General features: G+C 34.8%; 1 protein-coding gene and 1 long non-coding RNA gene across 15 annotated transcripts; one reads left to right on the forward strand and one right to left on the reverse strand.

The window, feature by feature from the left end:
- Window positions 1-7,940: 7,940 nt before the first annotated feature.
- Window positions 7,941-8,598, reverse strand: LOC130985372 (uncharacterized). Its single transcript, XR_009088951.1, has 2 exons — window positions 8,486-8,598; window positions 7,941-8,404 (listed from the first exon to the last, which is right to left on the reverse strand). It is a non-coding gene; the product is annotated as an uncharacterized LOC130985372 (long non-coding RNA).
- A 7,960-nt stretch (window positions 8,599-16,558) lies between these two features.
- On the forward strand, window positions 16,559-26,173 carry LOC130985373 (short-chain dehydrogenase reductase 3a-like). Of its 14 annotated transcripts, none has more exons than XM_057908323.1 (6): window positions 16,581-16,716; window positions 22,060-22,255; window positions 22,341-22,603; window positions 24,462-24,532; window positions 24,727-24,786; window positions 25,204-26,173. In XM_057908323.1, the coding sequence occupies exons 4-6, from the start codon at window positions 24,513-24,515 to the stop codon at window positions 26,003-26,005; spliced, it is 882 nt and encodes a 293-aa protein (XP_057764306.1). In that variant the 5' UTR covers window positions 16,581-16,716; window positions 22,060-22,255; window positions 22,341-22,603; window positions 24,462-24,512; the 3' UTR covers window positions 26,006-26,173. The 14 variants fall into 14 exon arrangements, with proteins under 14 accessions (XP_057764302.1, XP_057764304.1, XP_057764308.1 ...); XM_057908330.1 differs by lacking the exons at window positions 22,060-22,255; window positions 22,341-22,603 and adding exons at window positions 18,239-18,318; window positions 18,880-18,913 and having other exon boundaries at window positions 16,588-16,716; window positions 24,512-24,532; XM_057908329.1 differs by lacking the exon at window positions 22,060-22,255 and adding an exon at window positions 18,239-18,318 and having other exon boundaries at window positions 16,589-16,716; window positions 22,428-22,603.
- The last annotated feature ends 1,366 nt before the right edge of the window (window positions 26,174-27,539 follow it).

The raw sequence follows: 27,539 nt of genomic DNA on the forward strand, positions 1-27,539 counted from the left end.
TACATAAAAACAAAGGTAGAGATAAGGTCACGATTGATTCGACTTTGAAAATTTTGACCATTTTGTTACTCCCTCCATCCCATGAAATAAGATCAAATTTCCTTTTTGGTCTGTCTCACGAAGCAAGACCAGTTTCTAAAAATAGCAAAAAATTTACTTTTTATTCACTTTTTCACTTTTTCACCTACCACACTTAACACACAAAATATCAATTTCTTAATCCCCGTGCCGAAAAGAATTTGGTCTTGCTTCATGGGTAGGGATGTCAATGCAGCCCGAAACCCGTGGGCCGACCCGAATAACCCGACAAAATTAGAGGGTTAGGGTTGAAAAATCGCAACCCGAAAAAACCTCCAGCCCGATTAGCCCGCACCCGACTAACCCGGAACCCGATAGGGCTAGCCCGAAAACCCGATGGGCTGGCCCGGTGGGCTGACGGAATTGTGACTGATGCATCCAATTACAACTTCTGCTATGTTTAGATCTATGGTATTTGCTTAAATATATATATGTAGCCTCATTAAAAAAAGTGAAATTAATTAGTTAGAATATATGTGTGTGTGTGTGCAATCTCATTAAAAAAAGTGAAATTAATTACGGATTTTTTGTAGAAATTGATTATTAGTATCTCATTAATTACTGCTGAAATAAGATTTTATTAAAAAGAAAAGAAACAACAATGGAGAACCAAAAACCCTTGAAAGCACAAAGCTGCAGACTAAGGGCCGAGCCTCGTTAAAACCTCATAATAGCTGAGGAAAAAGAGTACTCGTCAAGGACCAAGGTTGACAGAGCTGAGTTAGGAGATCTCAAGGATTCCGGCCGAACCATTAGTATCTCATTAATTAGAAATTAATTATTAGTATCTCATTTTAAAGTGATACCATTTTTGTTTTCTGTCAATGAGACGTGCATGGCAAATCCACTAATTATTCAGTAATAATCCAGATTGATTCTAGTGCATTGATACATGTTAAATTTTACTATCTCATTTTAATATAATTTTATTTATGTAATCTTGAATATCTTATATTTTTGCATTTCATGCTTTGCTATATAATTTATATCTTTAATATCTATATATGTTTTATACATTATACATTAGATCATTAGGAATAATAAAATACAAATGATAATTTTATTTTTACGCCTTTAACCTGATTAGCCCGATGGGCTAGTCCGAAACCCGAAAGTTTAGGGTTAGGGTTGAAGATTTACAACCCGAAAAAATCTCCAACCCGATTAGCCCGCACCCGACTAACCCGGAACCCGATAGGGCTAGCCCGAAAACCCGGTGGACTGGCCCGATTGACATCCCTATTCATGGAATGGGACGGAGGGAGTATTCTATTTGGACGATTTTGTTATTCGAGATTAGATAGTGAAGAGTTATTCCGTGCTACATCTTCATTTCCTAATTAATTAACTTTCTTGACTTCCGGAAAAGTAAATTTTTTGGTGTGCTTCACTTTCTCAAAGCCAAGAAATTCACAGCCTCGCTTATAACCAACCACATTTGTCAATATATTTCGAGTAAAAGAACTGATTTGCTTCGAGAAGTAAACCCAAGGTACGAACGTGTCTTTTGATGAATCTTGCATTATTAAATTTCAATTTTTTGTTTTTATTTTTTTGGATTTTTTGTTCTCCCACTTTTCTTTTTTTTCGAAGCCATTTTTCTAGGAGACTTTTTTGGTCACCCCAAAATACTATACTCTCCCGGTCACCACCCCATGCGCATATATGCTCGCAATTTTTGAGGCACGTTATGTTTATGACTTAATTAAAGAGTTCAAAATGGTATAACAATGAGTTAGTTGAGGTCTTAAATATGTCGGTCTCAAATCAATTTCGATGGATAATCAATTCATAGTTTTTTTAAAAGGTCAAGATAGAAAGATATATAAATTATGAGTACAAAATTAAGGTGCTCAACCCTTACAAAGAGAAGCAAAACAAAATTATACAAACTAGACGGTATACACTCTCTCGGACTAAAACATCAATCTGTTAATGAATAACAAAAAGAATTAGCATAGTTTGCACGTAACTATTTCGAAGAATTAATCTTCATACATCCACAATCTTAGCAATATTTGGATATATCCTTAAAAATAAGCTTGTTTGTCGCTTTCCAAATTCTCCAAATCGTGCATTGTCAAATTAAGTTTATCACATTTTTCCACCTTTCCTTGGCCATTAATGATGAAGTATTCAAAATAATTGCATAAATCTGAAGAGGTGGCTAGAGTACAACTTAACCACAACTTTATCAGAGACCATACTTGAAACGCGAAGAGACAATCAATTCATAGTTACTTTTGTGTCTTATGCATCAAAACAAAACTAAAAAATTTCTGACTAATTAATTCATGTTGGAGATTTATGTCTAACTTTTTTTTATTTGCTAAAAAATTCATGCTGGAGATCGTTACAAATATTGTATATGTGATTGCCAATTGCAAGAATTTCATCTATCCGTTCGATCACGTGTGCATGTATATATATAATTATATGGAGTATTAGTTGGACGTAATGCATGCATGTATATATATTATTAATCAGAAACTATTTTTTATTTAGGCTAGACCTAACATGATCGGGATCGGATTCTCTCTCCAGAAAATTTTATTATCTCACATTTTGCTACTATTAATTTTTAATAGAATTTGTTATAAAATAATGATTTATTTTTATATGAGCCTCAATTAACATTAATTAATCGATCCTAATAATTAATTAATAATAATTAACTTGTAAATGTAATATAATAATAATTATAAATCACAATTGGATTAGTGAATTGTAATAAAGTTAAACTGAAGCATTAGAAAAAGAAAACCAAAAAAAATAATAGCAAGACACGAATAAAACACTAAAAAAATATATGGAATAGAAGATCTCAAGTGTATATAGCAAGACAATATTTCAGCACTAGTTAATGCTTAGTGTTTATTTTCAAAGGGTGGTTAAGTGAGATTAGAGGTGGATTTCACGCTTTAATACTGCTGCAATGTGCTTAAAAGTTAAAACGTGGAGATCGAGCTTCACTATTTTAAATTTATACAATTGTGCACAGGCAGATAATGGATTATTGTTGAAGGTGAAAAATATTTTGATTTTAGGATTTGTTAACTTTTAGATGGAACATTTTTTCCTTCACATAATTAGGTTTGGTACAACCACTATAATCTATAGTAACTTAATTAGGAAAAATCTTTTTCATGATTAATTTGTCCCCCCTAATTTACTTTGTAGATGATGTCACATTATCATCATATGTGTTTCATATTATTATTTTGACGTTTTCAGAGTTATGGCAAAATTGATTAAACAAAAAAAATCTGATGCATAATTATTTGGTTGAGATTGAGATATGGCGGTTCATTGATGTGACTATAAATTAGATTTTGCAGAAATGTGTAGTCATAAATTAGATTTTGCAAATTGTGTAGTCGTAAATCAACTAAGAAAATTCTGCCTAATCAGATCCACTTGAAACAGATTTTGGGCCATGATTTGAAGACAATGTCTATGTATTGCATATCTCACACGACATACCCACAACAAAAGAAATAAATGATACTAGTTGGGAGCTGTCATTTGTCATTTAATTAATTATCAAAATAAATATCAAACTCTCGAGGCCTTGTGCTACTTTTCATTTTTATTCATTGCCATTTAATTGTCTATTTTTCACAATTATTAAGATTATTAATAAATGTGGGATGATTTGTTAGTATAAAATATATACCGAATAAGGAACGCAGATGCTACATATACACGTTTGTCTTATTTTAAAATAAACATTAAATGACATTCACAATAAGCTTTAATTGCTTTAATTTAAACATGATCTGATATGTTATTTAATTAAGTTATATTTAATTATTGGCTCTAAAACAAACAATAGTTTTACTAATTGAAACACTTTCCACAAAATTAGAACACTCTAAACCCTACTCCACAATTCTCATATCATTAAGAAAGTGAATGGTAATGTTGGAAATATTCTTAGAAAGAAACAACACCAAGTGTATTGTAAATGAAAATGGTCCCACTTAAAAAGTAATATTAATAAGTATAATTAGTTATATTGTGATTTTGTGAGTGAAAAAGGGTCTATCATGTAGCAGAAAGTGTCCGAAATTAAAAAAGACTAATTTTTTAGACGTCCCAAAATAACAAAATAGTTTATTTGTTTGGACGGGAGGAATATTATTTTTTATACTATTTTTCTACTAAAATGCTTCATTTTTTTAATCATTATTTCAGTTGTATTTTATGCCATATATGTTGATAATCTCTTCCATTGCATTTTATCTAATTTGAAGGAAATTTGGTCCTATAAAAACATTTATATATTCGTTCTATAAATTAAAATAAAATAATTTTCTAATTCATTCTTCATTCAATAAACATACGCGATTATTAGAAATATGATTTCATTCTTAATTTCCAACTTCATTCATGCCAAGATTAATTAATGATGCATTATTCAATCCTTAAACAAAAACCTTTTAGATGAGGGCGGGTGGCCACGTAAAATAAATTATCATATAAGTAAATAAAGAAATTAACAGATCACGTTACGGTAGACTTACACTCAAGACCTTAGGTCTTATTACATTAACTATTTATCGCTAGACCAATACACGCACATATACACGCACATATGACTATTAAGATTGTTGAGGACTCTTGAGGTGACATGAGCAAGGTACGTGAAAGGAATTAATGAAAATGTGGTCCTTGAAACTCATGTTTTCCCCAATTTAAGGGATAAATAATCATAATTATTAATTGCCAACGCATGCAACATTAGCTCCCGCAATTAATACAAAACAGCTTTGCACTCCCATGCACTCATAAGTCATAACCAACATTTATTTTTCTGCCACTCCCACTACTTAAAAAAAAAAAAAAAATCTGCGTTAATTAATTTTAGCCTTCTTCTCTATATTTATTCATATGTATATTATATATTTATAATTTATACGTATACTACATTGATGTATGTATGTAACTTTAAGTTTTTGATTTGATAGGCTTAATTCGTCTACAATTTATTCATTTTATCAGCTCATTTTTATTTTACATGTTGGAGTCAATTGCATGTGCACTTGTGATTTCTCTGACTTGGCTCGTCCCAAGACGTAGTCTCATGAAAACGAACTGGGTGATCAATTCTCGTGTTCTTTTCATTTCCGTGATTGCATGTGTGTTATTTGCTAGCATATGCATGTAACCATTCCAACTGTCAGTGGTTCAAACTGCATGATATATATATATATATGATGATCATCAAGATACAATGTTCAAAATTCATTTCAGTTGAGCCACACAGCCATCTAACATAGATGGGATTAATTGTGGTAAATGCTGATATGTGCGGCTTTTCTAAGTCATGGAACAAAATCAGTAAGTTGGGACAAATTTTCTTGACCTCCGTCAGCAGCTGATCAGTTGAGGTGCGACCTACATATTCATCTAACGTAGTGGTTTTAATTATGGTAAATCTTAATTAAATAATGGGTTATTGGCACATAAATACATCAATATTTGGATCAATTCTGAATTTTAACATGAACTTTAAAAAATGTAAAAAAAAACTCCAGCTTATTGATAAGAGTAATTTTAACACAAATTGGATCTATTTATGGCCGAATTAAGTTGACTTGGATGAATTAACTCTGAAATTTGAATGAACTAACTCTAAAATTAACTTAGCGAATGACCAAACATAATTAAATTTTTCATCTTTCGACATTAGCTGCAGATAGAACATAATTTCATACCTCCCATATTGGGTAGTATAGTGTCATCAGATATTCGCAATTGATATCAACATTGACATCTCACCTTGATATCTGCCCAGTTTGAATAGAGGAATATTTTTTTTTTTTTTTTTAAAGAAACGACAATATTGAGACAACGTGTTCACAATGTCGTTTTTGTAAACGTTCGATTTGTCCATATTGGCATTCTGTGCCACATCAGTTTAATTTGGGTGAAAATCGAATTCGTGTCAGAATTACTACTATTAATAGGTTGGTGTATTTTTTTGACACTTTTTAAAGTTCGTGTTAAAAATAAGAATTGATCCAAATTTGATGTATTTATGCGTCAATAACCCTTAAATAATCATTCACGAAAATCGTGATTATTCACCATTAACTTGTATTTATTCATGACCAATCAATATTTATTCACAATCAATAATGTATTATTCACGGGAATTTCATTGAAAATGACTTGGAAAAATTCATTACATTTTTATCATGTTATTACGAGAAACTGTGATATATATCATATATTCATGGAAAATTGATATTTATTCACAACCAACAATGTGATTATTCATGATAATTATTCACTAAAATTTTTCATTGAACATCAATTTCGATTTTTCATTGAAATTAAATGGAAGGTGGCATAATTATTGGAATTTTATTAAATTAATTTTTTTACTTTAAAAATATAAAAAGAAAAATTAAATCATAACTGTAAAATTTAAAATAATCTAGAATCTATAATAGATCTTAATTCTCGTACTAATTTAATGTCAGAATGATATGAACAGTATAGTTGAAATTGAATAACTGGAATATTTTGGGGAAATTAATTCGACCATTTATTGGCGGCCCAAAAGTCATTGAAAGTTTGAAACTAGCCCATTGTAGTGGGCTACCGTGAACAATTATGCTCAAATTCTGATAACAAAATGGAGGTTGACCTTCTAATTCTACGAAGAATGCAAAAAATACTACCTTATAAAACACGTTCTAATAGAATTGGGTGATTCTATTCATAGCCCCATTTTACTCTTTATAGCCCCATATATAAATAATAATTAAAAATAATTAAAAATTTTACTATTTTACCCTTTAATTCATAGCCCCTAAAATTAAATTAAATTTATTGAGTGATGCTACTATGCTCAACAAAGCAACCTTTGCCATTGCCGGAAGCTTCGGATTACAGAGGCAATTCACGAAAAACCTAGTAACATATATACAATATAATCATCACAAATCAGATATATAAAATTGGTGATTTGTTTTTTCTTTTTTAACCTAAGTTGGTGATAATTAATATATACATACGATTCCATTTCTTGAATCAGATGTTGGGTGTGGCGGTGACATCGCTTCTTCTTGGGGCGGTCGTTGGGGTCTTGATCGTCGCTGGAGGTCGCCTCCATGCTGTAGGTGCCGGACTTGCTCTCGTAGTCGTCGTCTCAGATAAGGTCTGTATCATTTCCAGTAAATGGCCGTGGAATTAAATATATTTGGTTGAAACATCCTTAATTATGTCGAACGCCTATATTTCTTGCAATCTGAGGAGAATAACTGAACATAAAATAAAATGGTATAACTTCGAATTAAAATTTATCAAAAAAGAAAAAAAAAATAACCTAACATTCCTAAAAGCACAAGCTGGATTAACCAAAAAAAAATTGAAATTTTCATTAAAAGTTTGATGGAGAAAACCGCGTGCTGCAAAAAGCTTCAAGAACTAAGCTAGCGGTTAATAATGGCAGATCCTCAACTTGAGAAAAAACTATTTTAAAAACTTATGAATCGGCTGTAGCTACTCTTGCGACAGAGAAAGGGGCATGGAGAAGCTTGACGTTTAGTTTAATTTTAGGGGCTATGAATTAGAGGGTAAAATAGTAAATTTTTTAATTATTATTTATGTATGGGGCTATAAAGAGTAAAATGGGGACTATGAATAGAATCACCCAATAGAATTTCGTGAAATTTCTTTGCAGTTTCTCATTATGGATTTTCTGATTCGTGCTACATTTTTTTTTTCTTGGTAGTAAGGGTTTTTTTTATGTGACAATAGACATTTGTAGCCAAAAGTATATAGTTTATGACTTTGATAGCCACCACTTTTAAAGAATGACTTTGGGGGTCAAAAAGCATTGAAAAGACAAAATAACCCTTACTAATTACTGAATAAAAATAAAAGGAAATTAAAATAAATTTTATTTGACTTAGAGAATAAAAAATAAAACAAAAATCAGAAAATCCCTTTCTCTCCAGTTTTGCGGCGACCTTCCCCAAAAATATCCACCGGCGGCGGCGACCTTCCTCTCCAGCGGCAGCAGCAGCGGCGACCCTTCCTCTGCGGCGCGGAGCACTCCAGTCGGCGGCGCGACCCTTCCTCAGCAGCGGCGACTTCCAGAAGCGGTGACTTCCTCTCCAGCAGTAGCCGGCGACACGGCGCCTGGTTCGGCAGTCGGAAAAACATGAGTTTACCGATTGAAGCGATTGCTAGTTTGGAATTGTCGATGGAGACGCCGATGGGACTCACCATCGTTGAGGATGGCAATGACGAGCACCATGAATGGAGGAAAGTCAAATTCTCAGAACACGGTGAGCAGCATAAATCCCAACTGCAATTAGATGAAGGTTTCATTCTTTTAAATCATGTTTAGTATGATATAGATCATATATGTTCAACTAAAGCTGCTTACCACTATACGTATAGTGATGGAGACCGCGTAAATCTGGGAAAAGAGATGGAAACTATGGGTAGAGATGCATTTGCCTCATCCTTGGAATCACCAAGAAGAGATGATGAAGGATACATATTAACTAATGAGTTAGAGCTCGCTCAAAAAATCTTAATTAGTTATTAATAAAATTTAATAAATATTTATTTTTTATAAATTAGCTAGTTAATTAAATTTCTAATTAAGTATATTAGTTATTTTTAATTAATTAAGTTACATATTATTTATTATTTTTAAATATTTATTATGTGTACAATTGACTATAATACGTAAATAATTGATTAAATTTGTACACAATTGAACAACATCAATTGTGTAAATGTTGTGCATAGTTGAACTATATACATAGTTGACATAATATTTATGAATTAGCTTAATTATCATTTATATAGTAATTTAATTAATTAATTCTTTGAATTTATAAATATATTTATTAACTAATGAGTTGGAATTCAAGCTCATAAAAATCTTAATTAGTTATGCCCGAATAATGGGTAATTTGTTCACAATTGTGCATACTCAAATGCGTACACTAGTTGTCAAATTCAAGACATAACACATCAAATGGAATACTTGTTTTTTTATCAAACACGTATCAATTACTACGATGCTATCATATGTACTCTAACACGTACTCTTAGTATACTTAACTCTCATGCGATATATGTCCAATATGTTTGAGGGGGTAATGAAATTGAACACTATTGACTCATTTTTATTGAATATAATGCCTATTGATTGAAATTGCATACTTAATTTCACTTAATTGCACAGGAATTACTAAAACATGCCCCGTTTGGGGCCCACTGTGTACGTAGTTGTTAAATTGTGTACGTAGTTGTGCACTGTCATCGTGCACCGTAGAACTCTTGCTATTTTCCCGATTTCAAGGGCATGGGGCATCGGAAATTTGGATTTTTAATCTCCTATGTCAAATTCAAGACATAACACATCAAATGGAATACTTGTTTTTTATCAAACACGTATCAATTACTACGATGCTATCATATGTACTCTAACACGTACTCTTAGTATACTTAACTCTCATGTGATATATGTCCAATATGTTTGAGGGGGTAATGGAATTGAACACTATTGACTCATTTTTATTGAATATAATGCCTATTGATTGAAATTGCATACTTAATTTCACTTAATTGCATAAGAATTACTAAAACATGCCCCGTTTGGGGCCCCTGTGTACGTAGTTGTTAAACTGTGTAAGTAGTTGTGCACTGTCATCGTGCACCGTAGAACTCTTGCTATTTTCCCGATTTCAAGGGCATGGGGCATCGGAAATTTGGATTTTTAATCTCCTATGTCAAATTCAAGACATAACACATCAAATGGAATACTTGTTTTTTTATCAAACACGTATCAATTACTACGATGCTATCATATGTACTCTAACACGTACTCTTAGTATACTTAACTCTCATGCGATATATGTCCAATATGTTTGAGGGGGTAATGGAATTGAACACTATTGACTCATTTTTATTGAATATAATGCCTATTGATTGAAATTGCATACTTAATTTCACTTAATTGCATAGGAATTACTAAAACATGCCCCGTTTGGGGCCCCTGTGTACGTAGTTGTTAAACTGTGTACGTAGTTGTGCACTGTCATCGTGCACCGTAGAACTCTTGCTATTTTCCCGATTTCAAGGGCATGGGGCATCAGAAATTTGGATTTTTAATCTCCTATGTCAAATTAAAGACATAACACATCAAATGGAATACTTGTTTTTTATCAAACACGTATCAATTACTACGATGCTATCATATGTACTCTAACACGTACTCTTAGTATAATTAACTCTCATGCGATATATGTCCAATATGTTTGAGGGGGTACTGGAATTGAACACTATTGACTCATTTTTATTGAATATAATGTCTATTGATTGAAATTGCATACTTAATTTCACTTAATTGCATAGGAATTACTAAAACATGCCCCGTTTGGGGCCCACTATGTACGTAGTTGTTAAACTGTGTACGTAGTTGTGCACTGTCATCGTGCACCGTAGAACTCTTGCTATTTTCCCGATTTCAAGGGCATGGGGCATCGGAAATTTGGATTTTTAATCTCCTATGTCAAATTCAAGACATAACACATCAAATGGAATACTTGTTTTTTTATCAAACACGTATCAATTACTACGATGCTATCATATGTACTCTAACACGTACTCTTAGTATACTTAACTCTCATGCGATATATGTCCAATATGTTTGAGGGGGTAATGGAATTGAACACTATTGACTCATTTTTATTGAATATAATGCCTATTGACTGAAATTGCATACTTAATTTCACTTAATTGCATAGGAATTACTAAAACATGCCCCGTTTGGGGCCCACTGTGTACGTAGTTGTTAAACTGTGTACGTAGTTGTGCACTGTCATCGTGCACCGTAGAACTCTTGCTATTTTCCCGATTTCAAGGGCATGGGGCATCGGAAATTTGGATTTTTAATCTCCTATGTCAAATTAAAGACATAACACATCAAATGGAATACTTGTTTTTTATCAAACACGTATCAATTACTACGATGCTATCATATGTACTCTAACACGTACTCTTAGTATACTTAACTCTCATGCGATATATGTCCAATATGTTTGAAGGGGTAATGGAATTGAACACTATTGAATCATTTTATTTTTGAAATAGGCGATCATTTAATTTTTTGTTTCGGCACAAATCATTTAAAATTATTTTTGCTAATACTCATTTGTCAGTTAACAATTTTCAACATTTTTGTAGGAGTATATAACTAACGCCAGTTTTGTATGAGAGTTTTGTTATTATAATTATTTTCTCAATTTCAATTATGTCCTTCAAATTGAATTAAATTACATTTACTTTGCTTTTTATATATATAAAGATCTGTTATTTTCCTCTCTTTTTTCTCTCTCTTCTTCCACCAATTTTTTCATTATTTTTAATTTTTTCTATATGTTAATTCTTTTATGAACATTATCACTTTATTCAAGTAAAATTAATGTTAGGTTAATACAATTCAAATTTAAATCTAAAATTACCAACTCGAACCGAACTGATTTTGGAAAAAAAGAATAAAAAAATTCAAAATTAAGAATCCAATCGAATTCAATTTTTCAATTTGATTATTATTTGATTTTCAGCATTTTGTTCAACCCTTACTATATATGTACATATATGTGTTACGTTATACGAATTGAAGAGAAAATCCCTTATGCTTTTAACAGGTTCTTAATTATTTGATATTTGTATTGTAAATCGGAAAAAAAAATACGAGTAGTAACGAAATGAAAAAAATTAGAAATGAAAAAATTATTTCCTCCACTAAAATAACAAAACCGACGTATAAGATTTTGATGAACTTTTTGTAGATAAATAAGCAGTGAAATGACGACTTATATAACCACTTGCAAGTAATAATTAGCATGTTGATGTGATGATCTTACATGTGTTGTCCACATATTTATTATGCGTGAATAAAAAGAGATTCAAACAGCAGACAAATATATAATGATATAATTATATTAAAAATAATTTTAGTAAAAGTTGACTTTTTCAAAAGGGAGAGAGAGAGTTTGGTGAAAGAAAGAGTTTCTTTTTCTTTTATTTTTATTCACTATTTAGTAAGGGTAATATAGTATTTTTAATAGGTTTTGACCCCTAAAGTCATGGTTTAAAAATGGTGACTATATAAGTCTCAAACTATATGCTTTTGGTTAGATATGTCTTTCCCCCTTTATTAAAGGAAAAAAAAACACACACACGCGAGGAAGGATCCCCTATTTTAATTTTTATAGGGTATCCCCTATTTTAATTTTTATAGGGTCCATACACACATGCGAATTACTTTGTTATGGGTTTTCAGATAAATAGAGAGCAATAATGAACTATTACTGAACGTAAACTTGTGCACGTTGGTCGCCTAAATAGATAACAGAATCAAGGGAAATAATAAAACTGAATGAATGAACAGAATCAAGGGAAATAATAAAACTGGAGTTTGGCACCACCAACGCCGGTGCACGCGGCGACGGAGACGGCCATAAGTGCTCTGCTTTGATGCCCTTCTCGAGATCTCTCTCGCCTGTTCGCCGGCTGGAGGAAGCGGCGGTGGAGGAGGGGGAGGGTTCGCCGGTTGGAGAAGACGCGGCGACGCCGGGGTGGAGAAGGGGGAGGGGTCTGCGCAGGGGGAAGAGAGAGAGAGGGTGACGTGGGGGGAGGGTGGGTGTGATTTGGCATTTCTGATGCCACGTTAGCATTTCGGCTGCCAACTTAGATTTAATTTGGCCGGAAAATTACTCCGGACGGACATTACAACAAATTGAAAGCTCGTTGAAATTTTGCAATAATTAAAAAGATTGTCAAAAAACCAAATTTTGGAATAAGGTCAGGTATTTTGATGCAATTAACCCATAATAATAATATAACTGGTCAACAATTTTAAATCGACTCAAGATTAAGAGCATCCACAGCAGATCTCTCAAAAATTTACTCCTAAAAATACTCCTAAAGTCTTCCCTAAATTATTTTTAACCCTTATTTTACAATTGCACACAGCAGCTCTCCTATTTTTCATTATCTATTTTATAAATTTAGGATTAGATTTAAGCGGGTAATTTGAGGGGGTGTAAATTTTTTTGTGGGCTCAACTTAATATAGGTGATATGTTGGATGATCATTTTATGTGTTAATAGGCAAAAATGCCCACTTCCTTAAGTTTTTTTGTAAAAATGCCCTAAGTTATCATATAAAGCATTCTATGCCCTAATTGATGAGGACTGTAATACTCATCAGCGCTATGCTTAGCAATACAGGGACATTTTACCTAATTATTGTTGTTATTATTAAATAAACTAACCAAAGACAACCTGCCAGAGTGCAGCACTACCAGAGCCAAACTTGCCAGAGACGCAGCCTGCCAGAGACAGAGCTAGCAGAGACCAGCCCTGCCAGAGTGCAGCGCTACCAGAGCCAGACTTGCCAGAGACGCAGCCTGCCAGAGTGCAGAGCCTCCAGAGTGCAGCCTGCCAAAGTGCGGAGCTTCCAGAGCCAGACCTGCCAGAGTGTGGTGCTTCCAGAGCTAGACCTGCCAAAGTGCAGAGCCTCCAGAGCTAGACCTGCCAGAGTGCGGAGCTTCCAGAGCCAGACCTGACAGAGTGCAGCGCTTCCAGAGCCAGACCTACCAAAGACAGATCTACCAGAGTGCAGTGCTACCAGCTCTGCCAGAGTATAGCACTACCATAGCCAGTCTTGCCGAGAGCCCAGGTTTGCCACCGAGCTGGGCTTCACTTCTTTGTTTCGTGGGCTTTAGGGTTAGGCCCAATTAGTTATCTATAAATAGGAGGTTTAACATTAGCAAAATGAGGGCATTCTAACTACTTAGCTTGTAACATGTAACTCTCTCGAAGTATAGTGAAAATCGAAGAACTCCCGTGGACATAGGTCTTGATGACCGAACCAGATAAATAATGTCTCGTTTATTGCTTTCTAGTTTAGGTGTTGATATCATGCTTTATCAATCGCCTATATATATATATATTAAACAACAATCATTATTGATATTCAAAATAATTAAATTAACGATATGGAATATATATATATATATATATATGTATGTATGTGTGTGTGTGTGTGTACGATCGCTTAATTATTAAGCGATAAAAATTCTCACGTCCGAAAATAATTAAATCGCCGATACGATTATATAAATAATATACTTTATGCAAGAAATTAGCATTCTTGCAAATATTCACTTCTCACACCAATTTCAATAATCACAATTGCTTCATAAAACGAGCGAGTACATACTTATGCGATTAATAACCTTTTCCAGAGACTCGTCTCGTCATATCATAGGCATAGAATTCTTTTCTCATCGATGGTTGAAAAATGATTTAATATCATCATAATTATGCATGATGTCTCGATATATATATATATATATATATATATATATATATATATATATATGATCAAATGTTTAGACAATAGTCTCATTAATATATCATAAATATAATAATCTCATGTACCGCATGAAGACGTATATATGTATACGCGAGAAATCTCGACAAACGTTACACGAAATTTTGGAAAACAACCTTCATGGTTTATAAATAATGGAAAAATAATAATATACATATTATTAAAAGTATCGAAAAAATGTTATCCTTTAAAGAAATATGAAATCCTCCTTTTATAAAGGTTTAAAAAAAATCCTCTCTATATAATATATATAATATACATATTTATATGCATGTATACGATGGGTAAAATTGACGGATATTACAAATAATTAGATTAAAGAGCATGTTTCTTTAATTTTCTTTAAACACAAATGTTTAAAACATTTATTTATACCCCCCATCTTCATCACAAACCCTTAAAAAAGTTATTTTATTATGCATTTTCGTTCCAAACTCATATAGTATTACACGTTAAATACCCGAATTTGTTTAAGTTTATAAATAAAATTTGTTACAATAATTGGTTATGCACGTATGCGTCCCAATAAAGATTAAAAAAACATAGAAGAATTTCGTTGAACATGTTTATTAAAATTGGACCTATAATTCCCCGTTTTTCCCGAGCTAAGTTTAGAATAATTTTAAACTTAGAAAGTAAGATGATTCATGCTGGATAAAAGAAAATAAATTTATTTTTAATTCACACAAAAATGATTTACAAAAGTATTTGTAAATTTATTTATTTAAATTTTTATACATTGCATATTTATTTAAATTAAATATTTGAGCATTAAGCATTTACATGAGCTATATATTTAACGAACCCTGAAGTTTCGATAATTCAAGCGTGAAGTTTTTAATTGTCAAATCATCACCTCAATTTATTTACACTCAAAAGTTTTTATTACTATTTTTATCATAGTGTCATCTTACACATTTTTATAAGAGTAATGCTAAACAGCCACATTGTGGCCACCCACAATTTACCCAAAAATAATTTAATTCATTTAACTTATTTTTAAAAATAAAAATAAGATTTAGTTATCTTATCATAGTCTCTACACTGTAATTATTTTTTTGTAAATTTTTTGGTAACTTTTTTATTTTTTATTAAAAAATAAAAAATTTAAAAAATTTTAAAAAAATAAGTACAATGCAGAGAATATAGTAAAATAACTAAATCCTATTTTTATTTTAAAAAATAAATTAAATAAATCTAGATTTTCCTTATTATACTAGCGTGTGGATGACCATAATGTGGCTGCATAAATTTATGAGTAATGCTAAACAGCCATATTGTGGTTGCCAACAATTTACTTAAGTAGAAAATAATTTAATTTATTTAACTTATTTTTTAAAATAAAAATAAGATTTAGTCATTTTATCATATTCTCTACATTATAGTAATTTTTTTGCAATTTTTTGGTAACTTTTTTATTTTTATTAAAAAATAAATTAAAAATAAAAAATGCAATTTTTTTTTAAAAATAAGTACAATATAGAGAATATAATAAAATAACTAAATCCTATTTTTATTTAAAAAAATAAATTAAATAAATCAAGATTATCCTTATTACCCCCTCCGTCCCGCTCAAGATGCTACATATTCCTTTTTGGGCCGTCCCAACGAAGATGCTACATTTATATATTTGGCAAAAATAAGGAATTTTAAACACTTAATTAACACTAATTAAGTATTTCTTTATTACCTTCTCTCTTCTACTTTATCATTTTATTACATTCTTTTTTTTTACTTTATCCCTTTATTATTTTCTTTCTCCTACTTTATCACTTTATTATTACACACTTAAAACATTAATCTACAACTCCTTAAATCCCGTGCGGAAAAGCAAATGTGCGTCTCCTTAAATCACGTGCGGAGCAAATGTGCGTCTTGACCGGAACGGATGAAGTATATTAGTGTGTGGGTGGCGGGACGGATGGAGTATATTAATGTGTGGGTGGCCACAGTCTGACTGCATAAATTTATTGCTTTTATAATACCTACAATCAATCAACCATGATTCCACACCTACCACAATCATACTTTCATCATGACCAATGCACATGTATCATGTCGGCCACCATCGACCACTTTATACCATGCCCTTTATCCCCATACCTCTATCAATTGATAAGTTTTCTCTCGCCCACAAGAATTTCATCAGCTGGGATCGTCCATCAAATTAACAACAGCGGGATCTTTTCATAAGAGGTTTCATTCTTCAACTCAATTAATATGTCAATTTCCTTAAAGCCAAAACATTCAGGTTTTCAGCAGCTCAACTTAATCAAAACACCTTAAGCTTCCATCTCGCCGATTTCATTTTTACAGTATGTTTTAAACAACCAATTGTTTCATATCTGAGAAGTTTCAACTCACCACATGAACAAGGCATACACATTCAATATCTCATCAAGGCATCTGCATATACAATCATATGTGTATTTCACAAAGAACAGCATGTATACATATATAAGTAGAACATGGCTTCACTGAAAAGAAATAGAAGTAGAATTTGGAAGCCTTGATTTCCCTTGTTGTCGTTTTGCTTGTGGAGTCGAGTAATGCTTGTGTGAGTGAATCGAGTCGGAGAGTGAAGAAGGTGACCTTGGGGTCGGGAATTGGGGCTCGAGGAGGGAGGCGACGGAGGCCACGGCGGCCGCTGTTGCCAAGGAATAGGGCGGTACTAGCGGTGCCGTCGATCTGAAAGGAGGAAGGCGGAGAGGGAGACCGGTGGCACGGTCGGCGGCGGCTTTCGCTGCTGCTCGCCGGAAGCATCTGGTTTGGGAATTTGGGGAAAGAAGTCGGATTTGGAGAGAGGAGTCGTTGTTGTCGTCGGAGTTTCAGAGGATAGGTCGAGGGTGAGAGTGGTTGAGGGCGGCGGCCGTGGAAGGAGCTGCGGTCGCCGGGAATCGAGCAGGAGAGTCAACTAGAGGTCTGGAGAATTGAGCGGCGGTGGTCGGTTTTGCTGCTGCGGCCGCTGACTTATGTTGTAGGCAAACGAGGGAGAAGAAGATGGGGCGAGGGAGAGGGGCCGATCGTCGGCTCTTCACGGAGAAGGGCGCGGCGACTGTATACTGTTTCCGCTGGGTTCGGTGGAGTGAGGGAGGTGGGCGGCTGTGATTGAGGTAAAGGAGAGAGGGGAGAGCCGGGAGTGTCAGCGGCTTATCGCCGTTGCTGTCGCCGGAAATAGAGAGGCGGCTGCCGGAAGAGAGGAAGAAGGAGAGGATGCAGCGTGAGTTTGTGTTTATGTGCGGCTTCGAGAGGGTTTTGGGCTACTAGGGTTGGGCCTAATTGAGCTGGGCCGATTTTATTTAGATGGGCCCGATTTATTTTATTCAGTCTGGGCCATTCCTATTTTATTGAGTTGGGCCTCATCTTTTAATTGGTATGGGCTGTTATTTATTTAAGCATGAGCTCCATTTCATCTATTTAAATGGCTTCCCTATTTTATTTAATTAGACTAATAATTAGTTTGATTAAATTATTTAACAGACTAATTTGCATAATAATATTATATTATTATTATGTGTATATATTAAATATGATTACTCACTATATGAGTTGAGCACGAAATTATTTGCATTATATATTCTGCAAATGAAAGTATTCATGATTAAATTGGTTCTGGTTATTGGGCTTCATTAATTATTAATAGCATGGACTGTTTAGCAAACTCACTAAGATATTAAGTTAGTTTCACAAGATCTATTAAGAATAGAATTTCTTGTAGGCTTTGTGGTCCAAGGGGATTAGCGCTGCTTTCCCAAGACATGTTTATATGTGAATGATCTTCAGGTTTTGCCTATCTAGGTGGGCTTACTTTCCAAATGTATAAAGTATGATTGAGTTATTAATATCTAAATGTTTCAATAAATTTCAAATTATTTATTTAATGAAATGCAAACTGTTTAACCAATAAAATGTTTATGTGCACTCTACTCTATTTAAGGCTCGCCACAACGAATTAATTGATATTCTCTTATGGCCTAACACGTTATTTGAGAATTGTGTATACTCGTTAGCTGACTTGGTAGGTTGATCTCCATAATGTAAGGTCTACCTGGGTAGCGTCTCGAGGTCAAATGAAACTTGTTTGGGTTACGCCCTTAGTTCAAATAAATGGAAGAAATGGATCCGACAATGGTTAAAAGGTCCGGGATCACAGCGAGTAACAGAAAGGGAGTGTGACATGTGCGCACAAGTTAAAGAAAATATTTTAACATGCTTAGAAGTTATTTCATTTTAAAACCTTCTAAGTTATGTCAGTGTAATTGGATAAACTGTCTTTACGAAAATATGAAATGTTTCAGAAAATGCATGCCCACTAAGTACATTAGTACTTAGCCCAAAAATACTTTCAAATGTTTTCAGGTTGGCTGGCTAGTGCTGACGGGACTGAATTGAGGCTAGGGTTCAACTTCCTTTTAAGACTTTCGATGTAGCATAGATAATGTCTTGTCTTTTAATTTCTCAATTCAAGACTCTCACGTTACATTTCGAATGACAACTCTGATCGAGCTTAGAATATTAACTCCTAGATTTATGCTGATGAATGTCGGTTGTCAGAAGCATGAAACAAAACTTGTGATCCAAAGGGGCCTAGCCTGTCTTTTTATCTCATTATTTGGGTTTCAACAAGGATTTTCCCTTGTTCATTTCTATGAATTATTCGCACCTCGATTTAATTTATTCTTTCAAGAATTGGAGTGTGACAGAATGGTATCAGACTATAGGTTTTCTTTCATGTCTCTGATTACCAAAAGCTTTTTGATGTTGAGTCTTGAATAGTATCTCTAGACTTGTAAGAATGTTAATAGCCCTCAGCCCGCCGTCACACTGCCGCAATCAAGGTACGATAAAAGTTTCAATATATATATATATATATATATATATATATATACATTCAAAGTTATGAAAGTTTTCAGGAAAATGTGCTCCTTATGTTTATGATGCTTTGTGAATTGCTTACCGCTTTCCATATGATATATGTTATGAAGTGCTAATTGCTTTCATATTGTTATTTTGGGTCTCCGACTCATATAACCTAGCTCAGTATCGTGTTTGGGACAACCCGAGCCCTTAACGATCAGATAAGTTAAAGTCGTATTTGGGACTGCTCGAACCCATAACGACTCAATGAATGTTATATCGTGTTAGGGACTACCCGAACCCTTAACGATAGTATCGTGTTTGGGACTACCCGAACCCATAGCGACTCAATGAATGTTATTTCGTGTTTGGGACTACCCGAGCCCTTAGCGAATAAGTGAATATATGGTCGAGTTGGATTCCTTGAATCTTTCCGGCACAAGCAAAGTTTTCATGAAAAGAACTTCAAATGTCTATATATGTTTAAGGTTTCAAAAGAAACAGAAGTATGTATGAATGAGAAAGTTTTATGTTATCGTTTTAGGTTCATGCTTATACGATTAGACTGATGGGTCCTCTTACAAACCGTTTGAGTATCACCCAAGAATGCTTTGAGAATGTTAGTCGTGATAGCACCGCTTGATCGATTTAAGTAAAGATTGGTAAGATAGAAATATTTAACATAGTGATGATACAACATAGAGGCATTGCCTTAAGACTAAGGATTTACTTGAGCTATTTCAATAGCGGTAAGATTAAGTTTCTTATATAAGAACTTATGTTGCTTATGATTATGATGTAGGTCGTGATAGCTTCGCTAGAACGGCATAGAATGGACTTTCATAGTATCAATGATTTATGATTGGAGTACTTAGAAGTAAGTGCTTTAAGTTAGAAGTTGACTTAGAGCCTTATAAGAGATAAGAAGTTGACATGATTGGGGGCAAGCTCCCATTTGACTGAGAGATTCGTTATGCTGGGTCTGGCCAGCCCACATGACTAAGATCTCGGTGATTGTCAATTAGATTTTTAGCATGAAAGTAGAACATCATCTCAATGCCTAGACTTGTACTATATAGTTGGTACAATAAGATTTTCTTTTATCACGATGAGAGTGTTTTACTTTTGTCCACTTATGAGTCCTTATTTTTGCTATTTTAAGAAATGGGTCAATACAATTGGGACATCCCAAAATAGCAAGTGAGCCAATATAAATGGGACGGATGAAGTATATCATAAGAAAAGATTCAACAATAAAGAAAATTTCATATAGACGTGTTGATAAATGTTCGAACCTGACTATTATCTATATACATGTACTCATCCTAAATTCAATTAGTTGTCTGATCTCATTTAAATTTATAAATACAGATTGTTACAATGATATAGTTCAATTATCAAAATTTAGCATATTTGTCCTATTTATATCATACGTGCAGACTGCTAGGGACGTTTCCCATGAGAATCCCAAACGGGATGATGTGTTCACGCGGGTGAAACCCTGGAATAATTGGAAACCTAAGAAAACGAGGCAGAATATAGGGCCGCAGATCGGTAATGGCTTTGCGGTTCTAGAAACTAACGATGGTGAATATGTTGAAAGAGAACATGTGGACCGTGTGGAGAATTCTGACAGCTACATAGATGAGGGGATCATGGCGAACAGTAGCGCGGTTGCGTCCGCGCTCGGTTGCAAGCCCGACAGCGCGGACACAACCACAAAGGGAGGAGCTGAGGCAGCCTGCTGAGGCAGTGACCTTTGGTCAGGCTATGCCCACGACCATGGCTACTGGTCTGATGAGTTCAACAGCTCGGCTGGATGCGGAGATGGAGATCGCGGCCAGTTCTGCGGATTGGTTTTCACCGCAGACTGCTGCGAAGTCTAGGCAGCAAATGGTGACCATGAGGCAGCCTGCCGAGGCGGGTGCGACTCTTGGTCAGACCATTCAGTTCACAGACACGACAGTTGGCCCAACGTTTTTAGCAACTCGGTCGGGCATGGAGAGGGAAATTGAGGCTGGTTCTGCGGGTCGGGTTTCTCCGCACAACATCGATAAAAGCGGGGTATCTCGCATGAGAGTAGAAATTATTCATCCACTCCTACTCCGGAGGATATTGCTAGTCGTATTAGTAGGTTAGAGAAGCATGTTAGTCAGGGGATGAAACTGCTCGTTGATCAAGCGCCGCCTAAGCGTGGACGAGGCCGTCCTCCTAAGGGTATGGAGCGTCCGCGCGTACCACAAGCTCCGGAAGATAGCATCAAAGGTCGCCTCAGAAATGTGGAGGAAATGGGATATAAGCGATGAAGTTTGTTGTTGATCATAGAAGAAATGCTAGCTAGTTTGTGTGCTATGAATAATATCGCCAACGACCGTTGATCGGATGAAATGAATTTGGACGACTTCCACACCAACATAGGTTTTCTTTATTGTTAGGTGTTTGTGCGAATGGGTCTTTAGCGAAGCTTTTTAGGGCGTTTTTGCTGATTCGCCTTTTGTTTTCTGTTGTTTGATGAGCTCGTCTTTGAGTTTCGGTCCCTAGTCTGCGTTCTTGTGTTTTCAAGGGCTTTTTTTTCTTCTTTCTTTTATATAAAACTCAATTTAATTAATAATATCAATTTTATCATCAAATCTCTTCTTTAATAGCTCAATCATGATCTGGTGTGACGTGTTATATTGTCAGTCAAATCCTTCATAACAGACATTTAAGGTGGGAAACCCTGATCCGTAACTACAAAATCGACCCATACCAACGGGTTCGGGACAGGTCGGTCCATTCTGTAAGAGATATGGTCTGGGTTGGGATAGATATGTAGGACCGAACAATCATCGGATCGGTCCGGGTCAAAACCCGCTTGAATCGGTTGAACCCGATATAGGTAAATTATATATTTATTTTTTATTTTTATAATAGAATAATTTTTAAAGCGTAATAGTTAATCTCAATTCATTTGGCAAACCCAGAAACTCTACTACCCTTCCCTCCCTGTTAATCTGCCTGTCGTCTCTCTTCTTCATTTCTCACAAACTCGACGCCTCACGCCTGACCAGCCACCGGTGCTCGCCGCAGCCTCACGCGAGCAAAGCACAACAGCCTCCGGTAGCCCTCATCTTCTCGCCGCTCTCTAGAGTCCAGATAACTCCATCCTTTTGGCAGCGACTTCCTATCGCTGACGATCGTCACACTCACCGCCTCCACGATTCCAGCCTCCAGTTCACAAATTAAGGTAAAACGTTAATTACCTAGGGCTCAAAATTATATGCTCAGATTTTATCACATTTCTTGCGTTTAGATTTTACATTTTGCTTGAATTTACATTACTTGAGTTCAGATTTGATCTAGGGCTAGATTTTCGGCTTGAAATTATATGTTCCTTGATTTATAATTGAATGGTAAAAAATTGTAAAAAAAATATATGTTTGAATTTAAGCTTGAAATTATATGTTCAGATTTTTAGCTTGAAATTATATAGTGCAGATTTTCAGCTTTCTTAAGTTTTGATTTTCTTATTTGTTTTAGTAAGATTGAGTCTTGCTGTGTAAATTCGTGTATATCTTAAATTCATTTAGCGGATCGTTTACCTTGAGCGAGGCACCGTAGGTGTTTTATGACCGAATTGGGTAACTATTCTTGACGTACTGGTCTCCATTGTTTTAGTACAGTCTATGATACTGTATCTGCACATATACTTACTTTTCTTGTGTGCGAGATTTAATGTTTTTGGATAAATGACAATTTCAACATTACTTATATTTTAAAATTATATTAACAATAATTTAAAAATTATTTATATATAATTTGAATAGTTTTACGAAATAATGAATTCTCTCCAACACTGCTAATTAGAGTTGTCAAAATGAGCCAAAAGTGGCCTGGCCCGATCAGCCCGCCCGTAGTTTTGACTGGGCTGGGCTAGGATTTTTAAGGCAAAAAAAAAAAACTGAGCCTATCTGGCCCGATCTATGCGGCCCGTGGGCCGAAAAGCCCGCCGAGCTTTTGGGCTAGATAGGCCCGGTAGTAAAATAGGCCTTTAGGCAACTTTTTTAATAAAATAAGTAAATAACTATCATTTATTTTGAATTGAATCACGTTTAAATTATTTCTAATTTAGCAATCAACATCTAATTGAAACTAAACTAATGTTTTTTTTTTTTTTTTTTGTGGATTTGTGATGAATTTTGATGTGATGAATATGGTGTGATGAATTTTTTTGTTTTGAGAATGCCGAATATATATGCTTTTGTTTTTTAGAATTCCGAATATATATTGTTTACAGGGGAAAAGGTTGTCAATTGTGATATTGTTTGCATTTTTTTAGGGGGTCATACTGTTTACATTCACTTTTATTAATTTACATAATTTAGATATGTAGATACAGAACCGATCACCTACCCACCGTGGGCAAGCATAACGTGCCCACCATTGATGTGATAATTTTAATTAGAAAAGAGAATTAATAAATCTTACTTTAATTAAAATTATCTTACCATAATTATAATTGCCACATCATGGTGGGCACGTTATGCATGCCCACAGTGGGTAGGTGATCGTTTCTGTATGTAGATATAGTTGGCAGTTGCTACTTTAAACCCTTTTTGTTTCAATGTATTTGTCTTCAACTTTTATTCTTTAAATTTAATTTAATTTATCAATTTTTGGAAGTAAAAAAAAATTATATATTAATTTATCAATTTTGGCCATTTTAGCCCGACCCGCCCGACGGCCCGTATAGGGCCGGGCTGGGCTTCATCTTTCGAGGCCCACTGAAATTTTTGGCCGGGCCGGGCCACAAGTTTTGACAGCCCTACTGCTAATAAACGAGTCTTCACTGCAGAAACAGTATACTGGGACCACTGGGTGAATTTAGCTGTATTAAATTTGCAAAACCAGAATAATCCAAATTTGAAGTTGTAAAACAAAGAATCGCAATGCCCAAAACAAAAATTCAAAAGTTAAATATAAAAAAATCAAACCATTCAGACGCATAAAAGATTCTTCTTTGTGTATTAAATTTGCAACTTGCAAGATGCATTTGAGTCATTAAATCGCTGACGTTTCTGACTTGCTCTTCTTTTTATTGGGAGCCAAATCCTGACTTGCTCTCTTGTTTTCATTCATCATCTCGTTTGCACAGAATGTTGAGAACTCCATTCAGGTCGCTTTCTTTCTTTCTCTCTCTCTCTCATGCTTAAAATTCCTTCTATTCTCGTGCTGCTGCTTCTTAATTTTCGTCCTTGTTGATTTGACAGTTTAATTTGCAGTGAATAATCTTGCATTTGGGTTTTTTCTCCAATAATAATTCTGATTTTTGGGATCATTTGGTATTTTCTTATTAAAATTGCGGCTCAGAAAGTTGTCCGGTGCAAGAGTTTTGCTGACTCGGAGATGGCTTTCTCAAGACACAACAAGGTAAAGTTGCTCTATTCTTTTTACAGGTTTTCTCTTCAATTATTTCATTAAACTAATTTATTGTCATAATCTTTAGCGTTGTACATAGTAAAGAAGACAACTCATTACATTAGGAGAGAGCTGGTACTTAACTTCAACTAATAGTTGAGGTCATTTGAAATTTCAAACCTAATCATGTCTTCCCTATTAAATTGTTTTAAACTATAAAAAAGGGCAAATTTTTCAGTCCGAAGAATTGATCTTTTCGGAAACGATCTTGGGCTGACTGCTTTTGAACTAAATGTCATTCACATTTTTAGATTTTAATATATTTATTCCTATTTTGAGCTGCAAGCAATTTCATGTAAATAAGTAAATTTATGGCCCAAGGGCTAATTTGATTTCTGCAAAAATCAAATGGCTGATTTGATTTTTCAGCAAACTGGAAGGCAAGGTAGCTCTAATTACAGGGGCAGCAAGTGGTATAGGCAAAGAAACAGCAACCAAATTCATCAACAATGGTGCCAAAGTAGTGCTAGCCGACATCCAGAAAGATGAGGGCCACCACACGACCCTGGAGCTCGGTCAGAATGCTGCCTTCGTTGCATGCGACGTCACCAAAGAATCGGACGTTTCAGACGCTGTGGACTTCACCGTGTCCAAGTTCGGCCACCTCGACATCATGTACAACAATGCAGGCATTGCCTGTCATACCCCCCCAAGCATAGTGGACCTTGACTTGGCCTCCTTCGACAGAGTCATGGCGATCAATGTCCGGGGTGTGGTGTCTGGGATCAAGCACGGGGCCCGTGTCATGATCCCGAGGGAAAGAGGGGTTATCCTCTGCACAGCCAGTGTGACAGGCCTAATGGGAGGACTAGCACAACACACTTACTCTGTGTCCAAGAGTGGCGTGATAGGGATCGTGAGATCAGTTGCATCGGAGCTGTGCAGGCACGGGATTCGTGTCAACTGCATATCCCCGATGGCCATCCCGACCCCGTTTGTGATGGACGAGATAAAGAAGTACTACCCGGAGGTCGATCCTCATAGGCTGGTGAAGATGGTGCATGATTTCAGTGTGCTGAAAGGAGCTGTTTGTGAGCCTGGTGACATTGCAAATGCTGCTGTGTTTCTTGCATCTGATGATGCAAAGTTTGTTAGTGGGCATAATCTTGTTGTAGATGGTGGCTTCACATCGTTCAAGAATATCACTCTTCCTACACCAGATCAGCTATGATGAGAAAGAGTATACATTTATTTGATGCCAACTTCTCTTTGTCTTTCACTTGTTGCCTGCTTTATTTGGTTTGGTTAGGTTAGCATTGGATGTCCCCGTCACTATTTCAATAAAGTCGAGAACGACAGATAAATATATTTTGAAATCTTAAAAGTCCAAATTATATTATTACTGTATCATCAAAAGTCCATATTTAAAGAAACAATCTATCCTGCTGGCCATAATGAAGAACCAAAATTAAATTTTGGCCCCTAATCTTAAAATAATAAAATATGGCCATTAATTAGGCGGTATGCCTATTATACCTTTTTTACCCGTGTGATCCAGCCCAGCCATCTCCTTTTACCCATCGGATCCAATCCAACCCCCTATCTCTCTCTCTCGTTGCCGTCAATGAAGAGCTGATTCTCCCCCTTTCTCACACTGATTCCAATTTCGTAGCCACTTTACGCGTGATTCTCCTATCTTCCTCTCTCTCTCTCTCGCCCCTGTCGACGAAGAGAGGCTATTCTCGTCTCTCTCTCTCTCTCTCTCGTCGCTTTTGACGAATTTGCAGTGATCCGGCGAGTTTTGATACGAGATTTTGTTTGTTTGATTCATATGTGCTTCATCTTCTTCACATCATGATTTCTTCATTCTATTGATGTTGTTTCTGTAGTTGTGCTGCACGTATGACACTTATGGCACTATTAATACATAAGTGCCAAAAGGGGACCATTTTAAACACTTCCCCGCAGGGTTTAGATGTTCCATTTAGAGTTTAGATTATTCATCTAGGGTTTTTTGTTTGTTTGTTTCATGTGCTTCATCTTCTTCACATCCTGATTTATTCATTATATTGTTGTTGTTTCTATATTAGTATCATAAGTGCCAAGATTTTACTTGGTTTTATTTTGGATTTTCGTTGACACTTATGGCACTAATGAAAAACATTAAAACGATTTTTATTTTGAATAGATGATCTCAAGTGTATATATCTTCAGCACTAGTTAATGCTTATTGTTTATTTTCAAGGGTGTGGTTGAGTGAGATTAGAGGTGGATTTCACGCTTTAATACTGCTGCAATGTGCTTAAAAGTTAAAACGTGGAGATCGAGCTTCACTATATTAAATTTATACAATTGTGCACAGGCAGATAATGGATTATTGTTGAAGGTGAAAATTATTTTGATTTTAGGGTATTTTCAACTTTTAGATGGAACATTAATTTTTCTTTCACATAATTTGGTTTGGTACAACCACTCCTGTAATTAGTAACTTAAATTAGGAAAAATCTTTTTCATGATTAATTCGTCCCCCCCCCCCCCCCCCAATTTACTTTGCAGATGATGTCACATTATCGTCATATGTGTTTATTCATATTATTATTTTGACATTTTCAGAGTTATGGCAAAATTGATTAAACAAAAAAAATCTGATGCATAATTATTTGGTTGAGATTGAGATATGGCGGTTCATTGATGTGACTATAAGTTAGATCTTGCAGAAATGTGTAGTCATAAATTAGATTTTGCAAAAATGTGTAGTCGTAAAT

Source organism: Salvia miltiorrhiza, chromosome 5 (assembly GCF_028751815.1).
Source record: "Salvia miltiorrhiza cultivar Shanhuang (shh) chromosome 5, IMPLAD_Smil_shh, whole genome shotgun sequence".
NCBI lineage: Eukaryota > Viridiplantae > Streptophyta > Magnoliopsida > Lamiales > Lamiaceae > Salvia > Salvia miltiorrhiza.